Below are 13,214 nucleotides of genomic sequence, written 5' to 3'. Positions count from 1 at the left end.
TATTGTTATTTAAAGAGCTTTTTGAAATTATGAAAAAATAATATCAACAGAATGGCAAGGACATGCACTAACAACTTAAGACAATGTGTTTGCATTGTGAATAACTTCATAATCATTAGGTTATATATAATGTTACAAGTATTAGCAAGAAGTTTTGAGTGACTACTTTGTGTCAGATAGTCTATGCATCCCTTTACATATACTGCCTCACTGATTCATCACAATAGCCTTCAGAAATAGATAATATTATACCCATTTAATAGATGAGGCAACTCTGATTTAGTAAGATTAAATAACCTGTCAAAGTAATTGATAAAAAGGAATTCATGCTCAATTCTATCTGAGACTGTACCTTCTATATTCCTTCAGTTTGGAGGAAATAACTAAGATTATTGATAAGGTGGAATATGTAAGAGTGTTTAAATTTTGGACATCCTCCCTCCCCCCTAAAATCTCGTAAAACTCTTAAGGTATAGCCACATTCCCCGGAAAAAACATCTCTACAACCTCTGTGCAATAAAGATTATTTTGCTTAACATGTAAAGAACGCTTGCTAAGCAACTGAAAGAAGTCTGACACCAATAGAAAAAAAACAGGCAAGCAGCATGAACAGATAATACATAAATATAAAAAGCCACTAATATGAAATTATCTCAACTGGCACTCTAAGAAAACTAACTTGAAGAATGATGAAATACTATTTCTCAAACACATTTTCAAATATAAAGTATTATATATATATATATATATATATATATATATATATATATATATATATATATATATATATAAAGGCTAATATGCAAACTGTCTCCTTGGGAGTTTGACCAGGACACCAGTTCGATCGCTTGCTATGACATGTGCTGACCACCAGAGGGCGGCATGGAATGAAGGAAGGCCTCAGCCGGTGGCTGGCAGCCAGGGAAGGAAGGCCCCAGCCAGCAGCCTGAAGGCCCAGAACAGCCTTGATCACCAGCCAGGCCTAGGGACCCTACCCGTGCACAAATTTCGTGCACTGGGACTCTAGTAATCAATAATAGCAGGGGTAAGGTTTCAACCCAATAAAATAATTAAATTAATTATGACACTAAACTAAGAATATGTCTTAGTATTAAAATCATTTTAAGTGATATCTGCCAATCTGCCAGCATAGGAATAGCCTTCCCTTATCCACTTACAATGTAATACCAGATCTGTGTCAATGTACAAGACAGATATTTGTACCTATAAGTGATTTTATAGAAATACAGTGTAGTGTTAGAAATTATGATACAGACTTTTTAAATTCCTAATTGATCTGCTTCATTGTTCTACAGATTTTCTCAACTAAGTGTTACTTTTCAATCAGAAATATTTTCAGTTTTTTATTACAAACATAATGATTTGTTCATTCAATAAGAACGCCTTAAATCAAAGTTCTTTTAGAATTTACAAAGCAACTTCATAAACATTATTCCACTTAATTCATACTATAACACTTTGAGATAGATACTGGCACCATTTCACAGAAGAAATAACTTCTCTTAAACTAATATGATCACACTTCTGAAGTCTTCCAAAGACAAGACAAAGGAAAGGGTTCGCAGATAGGAAAGGGGTCCTTCCATCTAAAATAAAACTTTAAGTCATAAGCTTGGCTGACAGACAACTCTAAACAATGTCAGTAATAAAATACTCCTCCCTGAAAACAATCTTTCGCTGACTTAAATTCTCATTGCCACAGTTACAGTTGAGTTTTGATGGTATGTGTGTGTATTTGCGTCAAATTGGCATCTTTTTATCGCCTGTCCTTGAATAAGCATTGAGATCTACGGGAGAATTAATTCAGGAAACTCCTAAGTTATACAGTTGGATCAACCCACAGACTTGGTGACAACAGTCCTTTTCAAGAACAAGTTTGTCAAAGTGGTCATGTCTCCCCCACGGTACTACATATTGCCAAGTTTAACAGCGGATGTGAAGCAAACAATACCAGCACCATGATTTAACAAAGCAACGAAACAAAACTCCAGTTACTTAAATTCTATTATTCTTATGCGACCACACTTGGAGTTTTATTTGTGTTGAAAATTCAAGACAGTGAAATAATACAAAGTGAAAGGTGTACTGCTTTACTTTGATTAAATGCAAAGTCTATTTCATAGATGAAATATTTTTACTTAATTTAAATGCTTTAAACTTGAAATATATTCTTTATTTTAATTGTTCATTGCTTTAAAACTAAAGAAGATATCAAGAAAATAATTACTGTGTATTATTCCTTGACTATTATTTAAAATAATTTTGTCAAGTAGAGGTGGATGTTATAAAAGGATACACTTTTGGTGTGAGATACAGTAGATACACTTCTAAACTTTATTATAAAGTTATCCTGTGTTCTAAGGAAAACACCTTATAACTTGAAAAATCTGCTCATATGATTTTGGTAAACAAAGAATATATATAAATTATTTTCTTTATCTTTCTGACATGTTCCAAATGAAATGTATCTATTTTTTATATTTATAACTTTACAGAAACAAAACAGTAAGGTTATTAGAACTCATTAGACCATTTATTTCAATTAGAAGCAATAATGAAAACTCTTTAAACTATTAGATGTCACTTAGCCTCAACATAAGAGAGATTGTATATGAAATTCCTCTTGGCATGATCCACAGTTATTTGCCTTTAATCATTTTTATATTGATTGAAAACAAGGATTCCCTTCCTCCACTTCCCAGGCCTCTCCAAGTCCAAATTAGTGGTTGATCTGAAATAGCATTTTTTTTTCCATAGCACTTAGAAAATAGCTGTTAAAAGCCTTTCAACAAAAGTGCTAAGAGTAGTAATAATAAGGCTTAGTTATACCCAATGACTTGATAGTGTTTCTGCAAACGTCATGACCTTGAGAAGCTATGACGATCATGGTTCCCAGTGAACTTCCCCTCACCACAAGCAATGTTCTTCCACATATCTTAGGATACTCCTTATTTATGTCAAGGACCAGCCCTGGCTGAGTCCATGTCATCTGAGTCACCTTATTTCAAGAAAATTCATTTCAGAACATATTTCTGGTCAACCAGGATCTGAGCACTTACATCATCTAAAAAAATTTTTTTTACCAAAATCGTCCAACCAGTGTGGCCCAATGGTTGAGCATCAACCTATGACCCAGGAGGTCAGGGATTGATTCCCAGTTGGGGCTCATGCACGGGTTGCAATTGCAGGCTTGATCCCCAATAGGGGGCAGGCAGGAGGCAGCCAATCAATGATTCTCTCTCATCATTGATATTTCTATCTCTCCCTCTCCTTTCCTCTTCGAAATCAATAAAAATATATTTTTAAACAATGTTATTTCTTATTTTTCATGGTATACCTTAGACAACTACCTAAGAGCTGACAAGGGTAATGAGGGCATCCTTAATACTGCTACCTCTGTTTTAAGCATTTTTTTTCCCCCACTCAAATGTAAGGATGAAAGAATGAGCACAGCTATGACTTTGTTAAGACCTGAGATGGCAATGTAGGAAAGAGAGCTTTCAAAGCTCAGGGCAAGCCAATGAAAAGCCAAAGAACACCATGAGACTACTCCCCAGATCCAGATTAACCCATCAAGTGCTGCAGCTTACCAATAGCTGGGCACAATTTACCTAATTCATCTCCTTTAGGGCCACAGTCACCTTTACACTAATTATCTATTCGGAGAGTCCAAGATTAGTGCCTTGCTCTTTACAAATACATAAGGAATTGCCTTTTTTATTTTGAAAATGCTGTTGAGGAATTCCATATTAGCAACATGGATACACACCAAGAGCATATTTTTAAGGGTTCATACGTATGAAAAGGATTTAAAATATCATAAAATCTAAAACCAGTTTGTCAAACCAGAAAAAAATACTCACCTTATTGTCAGATTCTGTTTTCCATTTCACATATTATTGAATGTCATTACTCTTAATTGTCTGATTTGATTCCAAATTACTTTAGCTGTTTGCCCCAAACAGGATCCACCTTAGAAGAAGGAAGGCTTGCCACTACTCCAGATGCTCTAAAGAGTGTCCTGCAGGTGTCAGTTTCAGAACTGTTTTGAGTAACTGAAACACTATCATTGACCCAGTGAGCTAATTTTGAATATCTAGATTCTGAAATGTTTATATATTTTTTAATTTAATCTTCACCCAAAGATATATTTTTATTGATTTTTTTAGAAAGAGAGGGAGATAGAAACATTGTTCAGTTGCCTCCCAGACATGCCCCGACATATTCCAGTTTCTCTTATCCTTAAAAAAAAACAACCATACAAATCCACAAAACTCTTCCCTCCTTTCTCCAGCTGTAGCCTCAGTTCTATCTTCTCAGCCCAATTTTGTTTAAAAAAAATTGTCTGGTGCATACAGGAAATGGAATATTATTCAAAGCTCGAAAAAAATGAGTTATTCAACTGTAATTGAAAAAAATAAAATAAAAAAAGAAATTAGTTATCAAGCTATGGAAATACATGGAGGAAACTTAAGTGCATATTACCAAGAAAATTAGCCAATCTGAAAAGGCTACATATTGTGTGATTCCAACTATATATCATTCTGGAAAAGGTAAAACTATGGAGAGAATAAATAAATAATTTGTGGGGGAGGGGGAGGGCAGAGCAAAGAGGATTTTAGGGTGAAAATACTCTGTGTGATGACATAATAGAAACATGTCATTATACATTTTTCCAAATCAACAGAATGCACAATCCCAAGAGTGAGCCCTAATGTAAGCTATGGACTTTATAGGTGATTATAATCCGATAATGTAGGTTTGATGGGGGAACTCAAGAAATTAAAAATGTTTAGCTGGGGTATATAGTTAAATGCGCCCTCTTAAGCTGGCAGTCAGACATCCCTCTGACAGCCCAGGAGCCCTAAGACGCAGTCGGTCATCCTTAGTGCTGCCGAGGAGGCAGGAGAGGCTCCCGCCACCACCGTTGTCAGGCCGGCTTGTGGCTGAGCAGAGCTCCCTCTGTGGGAGTGCACTGACCACCAGGGGGCAGCTCCTGTGTTGAGCACCTGCCCCCTGGTGGTCAGTGTTCGTTAGGGTCAATTTGCATATTACTCTTTTATTGTATAGGATAGGCTTGGCAATTAATGCAGGTAGAAAGGTATTGTTTCAGGAACTGGAATGTATGACTGGACCTGCCCTGATTTCAGGAGACACAATGCAATTCAACTTTTGTGCCCCAGGAGGACTGTAAGCAACCATGACAGTATCTGAGTCATTTTGTTCCAAGGAGAGGACATCCACTACCCAGGATGCAGAGAAAGAGCCCCAGTTCCTTGAGGGCAAGCCTTCACCGGTCAGCAGGTGAAGGGGTGCTCAGAAATTCACAGTACTGAGCTTTTATCTGATTAACCTTTCCCCTGAAATCCAAATCTCTTACCTACTTTTTCCTGAATTCTACACCCTTTACCTACACTTTCCTTCTCCTTATAAAGAGTTGGCTTGAGATAAGATGTAAGATGGTCTTTTAAGGGTATGTAACATGCTGTCCTCTCAGATTGCCGGCCATCTGAATAAAGTGCCCATAAAGATTCAATCCTTATCTCTACTTATTGGTTCTGGTAGTGACAGCGCGCGAACACTGGCTTTTCCGGTTTCAGGCTGATCCATTGTCATAAATGTGCCACTCTGATTGGGGATGCTGATAATGGGGGAGACTATGCATGTGTGGGGCGGACAGTATATAGTAACTCTCTGTACCTTCCTCTCAATTTGCTGTGAATCTAAAACTGCTCTAAAAAAAAAAAAAAAAAAAAAGTCTTACAAGCACCAAAAAAGATTGTGTTCCCTGTTCCTACTTCCTCTCATTGTCCCATCACCTAAACCTGCTATTTCAGAGGTCCCCAATAGTATGCTACTTCCTATGAGTGCACGTTAGGTCTTGTCCTACTAAACCACTAGGTGCCTTCCTGACCGGCCCCTTCCTATTGCCTCACTGTTTGCACCGGCTCCCAGAACACCACTTTTACCTACCTCTACCCTACCTCTCCACTCCCCTTTGCGCCCCCCTGGGTTCTTCTTTGTCAGCTTCATCTCCTAAATCCCAGTGTTCCCCAGCATCCTGTCCTGGTCCTTCCTCTCTTCTCCCTCAACAGCCCATTCATATTCATGGTTGCAATGTGCTGATGTCTCCCAAATCTAGACCTTCTGCCCCAGAATCTCTTGTCTGCTCCACTGCCAAATTTCCAAATGCCACCTACACAACTATGTTCCTCTATTCCACGGGCAGAGAGTATATGCTTAAAACTGAAAGCAACATCTTTCTTCTATCTGTTCTTCTCCTGGTCCCCTACCTCAGGGAATGGCATTGTAATCCTAAACCAGAAATCTGCAAGTCATCCTCACCTCTCTCCCCTCTGACCCCTATCATCTAAACAATCATCAGGTTCTGTCCATTCTGTCATTCAATCACCTCCATTGTTCCTCTCCCACTGTTACCACACAGTCCTGGCTGTGGGCAAATTTCTTCTGATACTTCAGTGACTTCCTAATTGTTTACCTTGCCTCTGGCCAGGATTCATCAATAGCTCCCCTTCTTGGATACACTCCAAACTCCTAACTAGGACAGGGCCATCCAAGATCAGCCACTGTCTGTCTATCCATCTCTTGCCACTTCCTCCCAGCATTCTGTGCTCCAGCCAGGCTAAATTTCTTTAAATTCCTGTTGCATGCTAAACTCCCTCCCTTTCTGGCTTTTGCAAACACTGTCCCTTCCGACTAGAACACCTGTCTCCTAGGACCCTCTTCTTCTTCAGGCTAAACCCACACAACCTTCAGTTCTCAGATTAAGTACCAGTTCTGGAAAGTCTGCCTTGACCTCACCTTCCTGCAAACTAGGCTGGATGCACGTGTCCATGGTAGCATGTTCCCCATCAAAGCAGTCATCACACAATCATTATCATTCATTCCCTTTATGTCTTTCCTGCTAGAACCCAAGTCCCTTGAGGGCAAGGCTTCTGCATCCTGCCAACCACAGTAAGCTGGAGCCTAGCAGAAGGCTTTGGCAGAGAGAAGCTTGGTAAAGTAATTCAATGATGTATGGAAAGCTTTGCCTAATCCCTTTGCTATGAAAACACTTTATCCTCATCTCACTAAGGTAGCAATCACCACAGGCAGAGTAGCTAAATACAGAGCAGGAGAGGGAGGAGAGTCCAGGTGCTATTTCCCAGCTCCTGGTTTTCAGACTTCCTTTGTATAACAAAGAGAAACTTACTTTTAATTTACATTTTAACTAACACCAGGAGGGGGAAGTGGCAATTGATGATAAGATTTAAGAAACATACCACTGTAGCACAGGAATGTCACCTTAGCAAATCCTAAATCCTACAGTCTTGGGAAAGTCTCTCAACTTTCTTTCCTCTGAAAGATTCGCTATTCCTGCCTTGATTGCCCTTTGTATAACCCACTTTCAAGCCATCTAATATTCTCATCAAAGTGCAAAAAATCACAGGGATCAAGATGCAAATGCCCATAAAGGAAAGAAAGGAAAGGTGAGGCCTTCCCTAACAAGCAGAATTCCAAATGCGTATAATGAACTCTACACATTCAGATCATGACAGAGCCAAGGAATCTGGAGAAATTATAACATAGATCACATTTTAAAGAAGTTCTAGCATTGTTTGCAAAAACATAAGCTGCATCAGAAAACATTCTGAAAGAATTAAAAATGCAAAACTTAATAAGCAAACTCAGAATGACCAATATGATCTGATACTATACACGTGTATGCTCAGTTTGGGTACATTAATCATATTTTAGTTTCAATTTCAGTGTTTGTTTTTCTTGTAACAAATATGTAAACATGCACTAACAGAATATTTTTTACAATAAAATTTGTCAGCTCCATTTTTTTTTTTTTGGTCCCCATTACATATGTACAGAACGTGAATGGGAGTCTATCTTTATTTTCCAAACATTATTGTTAGGAGGTTTATATAGATGCTGACTGAAACAATTATTTACATGGAAAATAAGTGGCATCACAATGCGAGGTGAAGTTTTCTTCTATAAATTGCACTCCCTCAAATGCATGGCCATATTATGCATTGATCTGGGCAGGAATCCACAGTCCACAGCCTATGCCCAGATATTTCATGTCCTCGGAATCTACCTTCTTCCACTGAGGAATCTTCTTCAGTTTCTGTTTGATATCTAGGCTTGTCTTTTTAAGTATCATTATCCAAATGTGTTATTTCCAATACACCACTCTCACCTCCAACACTACCGCCCCCAACCTTTGCCTTCCCAGTCCCATTACATATTTCTTTTCCTGAAGAATAAGCAAGTCCTAATGACACCCCTTGTTCTCTGCCTCCTTTTCTGGCCAGGACTTGAACTTACCATGAGCCCAGGCACTCACATTCTCTCAACCTAAACCTACCTCACTTCCTGGGCTAGAAGTCACAACAGTCTGACCTTGAACTCCTTTGACCTGCTGACTCCAGAAATGAGCTGTTACACTGATGGTCAAGTCCCTCTATCCACATTTAGACATAACTCTAACTCTACCGGTCTGGAAAGTTATGCTCTCCTCTCCATTCCCCTGTTTTGGGCACACATCAGTAACACAGTCAGAGTGGGTAACTGGAACATATGTCTAATTTGAGGCCAACTGTCCTCCAAACCGGTCTTCTATTTAGTTTTTATAAAACAAATTTAGACACAAGCAGGTTATCTGAATTGCCTATCCGTTTTGCAAAATAACACATGGATAATGTTAAACCCTTTATTCTAGTCCACCCTAGATACTGTTACCTACTTTTTACAAAGTTTTTGCTTGAACTTCCTTAAATCCCAGACATTATGACCTGTACTCATGATTATAAAAAAGCAATGTGTGTGCCCAGGATGAGCACACATTTGGATGATCGGCATTTCCCTGGGAGGGTGCTATGTAAGAGCCCCCCAGAGGGGGGAGGAGGGCTCGCTCTGCCTTGATTTTCCAGCTGAGGTGCCCTTATCCTGGGTAACACCTGGCAGGCTGGATCACCTGTGCTGCCTCCTCTCCTCTACCTAGGGGGCTGGAGAAACCCAAATGGAACAGATTCAGCTGGAGGCAGAACTCTGGTGTGAAATAAGACCTTCTGTTACTTAACTATTCAACGCCCAAATCCACATTTCTGCCTTCCGCACAGAGCAGCTGCCAATACTTCTGGCTCCTTCCCTGAGGCTCCCTGCTCAGGGAATTCCTCACTGGGTCCTGAAAATCACACCTCCTTGTGCTGTGTCCTTCCCTCGCAAACGCAAGGCCACTCAGACTTTCTACAAGTGGCAGTCGGACCTTCTTCACCTTTTCAGGATTGCTGCTACACCAAACTGGTGACTCAGCACAGTCGTCACAGCTCACGCTCCGTAGCCCCATGCCACCCAGTCTTCAGCACCTAGTACCTCCCTAAGCTTAAACTGAAGAAATGTGTCCCAAGTGGACTCACATGTGTTCTGCTAACTTTTCCACCAGAATATCCAGGTCCCTGTTCACTTTTCAAATGTGCAGCAGTGCTGGGATTTGGTTTTACGGGATTGAGGACAGCAGAGCATGAATTCTCGCTCTTCCAAGAAAAGAGTGCGCCAATTTGCCTTGGGAGTGTCTCCAAAAGGTAAGGAGAAGAAAGAGGAAACGGAAGGCGGGAAATAAGGTAGACGTTAACCATTCTCCGGGTACCCTTCAGACGCCAACTCTACAACAGGGTATCAGGATTGCCTGTGCTTTCGGAGAAGCACCATGAGTCCAGTTCCTGACAGGTGAGCACGGGAGACCGCACGGAGACTTGGCCCTCGTTTAGGATTAACACCTGGGTCCAAGATCTAGTTAAACCGCTAGACACCAGGAAGGGAGGAATAAAGAGCGAATATAGAAAGAACGTAGACGAGAACCTCAGATACCCAAAGCATTCCTGCCTCCCCACAGTCACCTGGAGCGGGCTGACAAGCCTGGGCTGGAGCGGCGGGGCCGCGCCCCCTCCCGCTGCGCGCCCAGAGCCACCCGGGCGGCGCCTCCTTACCTTGCGGGAGTAGGGAGGCTTGCTCAGGTGGATGCTGTCACGGACCAGCTTATCCCTGATCATGATCTTCAGCTTCAGCTTGGGGTAGCTCACCAGCTCCCTGCCGAGGGGAGCGGTCGTCTGGCTGCGGGGGTCCCCGCGGGTGCCCTGGGCCGGGCCGCCGTACGGCTCCCCCCGGCGGCCGGTGGAGAAGGCAGCGGCGAGGGGCCCGGGCGGCGCGGGCTGAGGCTGCGGCTCCAACGTGAAGTAGAGGCCGGCGGCGGCGGCGTCCTGCTCCCGAAGCCGGCGCACGGCCTCCAGGATGCGGCGGCGGTGCGCGGGCGCCAGCACCCCGATGGCGTCCAGGTCCGGGTCCCCGATCTGCTTGCACACCTCCAGGTCATCGTAGCCGTTATCCACGAAGGACTCCGCGTACTGCGGGAGCTGCAGCGCTTTCAGCCACTCGTAAACTATGTTGGTGCACATGATGGGACCAGACCCCCGCCGGCACACACCGTCCCGGCGCCCGCGCGGCACGGGCGGACCAGTTCTTGGAACTTTTAATCCTCTCCTCCAAGGGGAGAGGGAAATGGCAGTAAAGTTTTCCTTTTAAAAGGAAGAATCGGGCCGGAGACAGAAAGCCATCAGAAGAATCCTGAGGACCCAGAAGCGTACACGCGGCAAAGTGAATTCCCCAAGCAGCCTGAAGCGCGCAGGCACCGGCGGTTGGCGAGCCGCTCCGCGCCGCCCCAGCAAGCGCCGCTGCCGCCGCCGCCGCGGGGAGGGGCGCGCGGCGGACGCGGGAGTGGGCGGAGGCGGGCGGGGCCGCGGCACACCCCTCGGACCCGCGCGGGGTCAGCGGCCTGCGGTGCCGCCCCGGAGTTTCCCCAGCAGGGGCCGTCCCGGGGCTGCGCGGCGCATCTCGGTTTCTGGCCGTTGGTGTCGGCGTCTGAACGCACGCCCCAGGCTGGGGAGGAGGCTCCTCCGCGCAGACCCACGGCCGCCCAGGCGCGCTTCGTCTTCGCGAGTGCGTGTCACTGTCGTCCTCCTGGTGGGGAGGGGTGTCTTCTAAACTGCCAGGCTCTCGCGGCTGCTTGCATTGCTTTTCATATTTCTTTTTAATCCGATGTCTCCAGCCGGTGGAGATCTCTGCGCTCACTTCCTCTGGAGCCTCCCTGACTCCAGCCCGCGCGCCCTCGGGCTGCCCAAGGGCATGTCCAGTCCGCCCCACCTGGCTGGGCGCGGCTGTGAGGTCAAGTTCCCTTCTCCTTTTCCAGTCCGCGTCGGATCCCCCTTCCTCGCAGCCTGCGTGCAGATTGGAGCCCCGAGATCTGGCTGCTCCCGTGGACGGCGTTCAGTGCCCTTTGGCGGCCCTTTGGCCCCGCGGGTGGGAGCGAAGCGGGGACCGCCGGCGTCCAGCCGGCGCTGCGTGCGGCCCCTCCTCGCTGCAGCTGGGCGCGCGGGGCTGCGGGAGTGGCAGGTGCTTCTGCCTGGCTCTCCCTTGCTAGGCCCCCGGGTCTGTGAAAGTTTGGGATGGGTGGTACTGTCCTCTCCGCTGACATTCCGCACGGCCCTCCACCAGCCTTTCTGCCGGGTCCTCTTATCCTCGTCTCCGCGATGCTTCATCTCCAGTCCCCCCACCCTGCATTCTGCCCGAGCGCCCCGGGTGGCTCTGCCCCCAGGGCACTTTCAGGCGTTCAGTCCTGCAGCCCGGGCGCAGATGTCCTCTTCTGCCCCGGAGGTGTGTGAACTTGGATACCCCACCACCCAGCTTGCGTTACGGGGGCGCTCAGCCGCCCTCGCCCGCTGCACTTTTCCTCTCTAGAGAATAACAAAATCATCGAGTGCAATGCCTGAGCAAGCGCCTGGGGGTGGGGACAGGAGCTGCAGATAGAACAGACCCAGTAGCTCCTATAAATTTCCCCGAACATCTGACCTCTTTGGGGGGCAAAGAGAATTTTGGTCTAGGTACTTGGTTGGGTAGGTTCACTGTCCCCTCCCTTTTCACAGAAGGGCTGTTCAACTTCTCACCTGAGCTACCCCAGGACCTGAAATGGACTTTTCTGGAAGGAATCTGCGTGGGATGTGCCAGCCGCCAGCTAGCCGTGACCTTGAGCATTTTCTAGGCCTGAGCATTTGGCCCTTGGCAGGGAGCTCCCTCTTTCCCTAAGTCTGTGCCTTTGGGGGCACAGATACCCTAAAGATCAGATGGCAGCTCCTTTTCCTTTTGCCCGGGACCACACCAGATATAGGCGCACCAAAACTATTCCCTACAGTTCCGGTGGCATGGAGTGGGCAGGGGGGAGGGGAGGGGGAGGCTGTCTGGGTTCCCAAGTCCCGGACTCACGGATCCCAAATTAAGAACAGCTGGCAGAAGGAGCCTGGTGATAGGGGGGAGAGAGGGGTGAGGGCAAAAAGGTGTGGAGCTACCATGGCCTCCCCTCTCTCCTCTCCCCCAGTCACCCAGACCACCCTTTGGGAACCCGAGCTAGGGTCGCTGCCCCCCGCAGGCAGGTGGGCAGGTAGGTGCTCGGAGGCTGGAAGCACACAGACACCGCCGTCCGCGCAGCTCCCAATCTCTGCCTGGCCAAAGACTCACAGTGCCCCCTGGCGGTCGATCGTGCGAGCACATTTTAAAAGGCGGTGCCCAAGTACCACCGACTCTACTCAGCCCAAGCAAGTGAGCTTCAAGGCATTACATTAATTTACCCTCGTCCTTTCTTCTTCTTTAGTGTTTTTATGGAATTCATTGGGGGTGACATTGATTTTCAAGACCATACAGGTTTCAAGTATACAACTCCATTAAATTCCATCTGCACCCTGTATGTATAGTACATATAATATATATGGTATGGACTATTATTATCCAGTATCCTGCAGAATAAGAAATTAAGGCACCAAAACACTAATTTGCCCCCAAGTATCACTGTACAAGGTGAAGCCAGGGTTGGAACTCGAGGAATAAATGCAGTGCCTGTCTTGCAGCTCCTAACCTCCCAGTCTCCATCGTGTGCTGTGGAGCAAATGCCAGAGAAATTGGGCTGGTTGTAAGAAGGTTCTCTCTCTCTCTCTCTCTCTCTCTCTCTCTCTCTCTCTCTCTCTCTCTCTCTCTTAAAGACTAGGAAACCTAAAGCTCCAGGTTTTATTATTGTGTTGTTTTCTTTCCCAAGTTGTACGAAAAGTCCAACAGTGCTACTTCGCAGTTCCTAGCTT

At 45.3% G+C, this 13,214-nt stretch overlaps 1 protein-coding gene across 1 annotated transcript in view; it reads right to left on the bottom strand.

The window, feature by feature from the left end:
- The window catches only part of SAMD5 (sterile alpha motif domain containing 5), a 45,021-nt gene extending 33,717 nt beyond the window's left edge, over positions 1-11,304 (bottom strand). Inside the window, exon 1 of the mRNA XM_059700631.1 lies at positions 10,023-11,304. Within this exon, the coding sequence (XP_059556614.1) occupies positions 10,023-10,487 (465 nt within the window). The 5' untranslated portion in view covers positions 10,488-11,304. The remainder of the gene's footprint in view (positions 1-10,022) is intronic.
- Between the last annotated feature and the right edge of the window lie 1,910 nt (positions 11,305-13,214).

This window comes from Myotis daubentonii, chromosome 6, assembly GCF_963259705.1.
Source record: "Myotis daubentonii chromosome 6, mMyoDau2.1, whole genome shotgun sequence".
Lineage (NCBI taxonomy): Eukaryota > Metazoa > Chordata > Mammalia > Chiroptera > Vespertilionidae > Myotis > Myotis daubentonii.
This window is presented reverse-complemented; position numbering and strand designations above follow the sequence as displayed.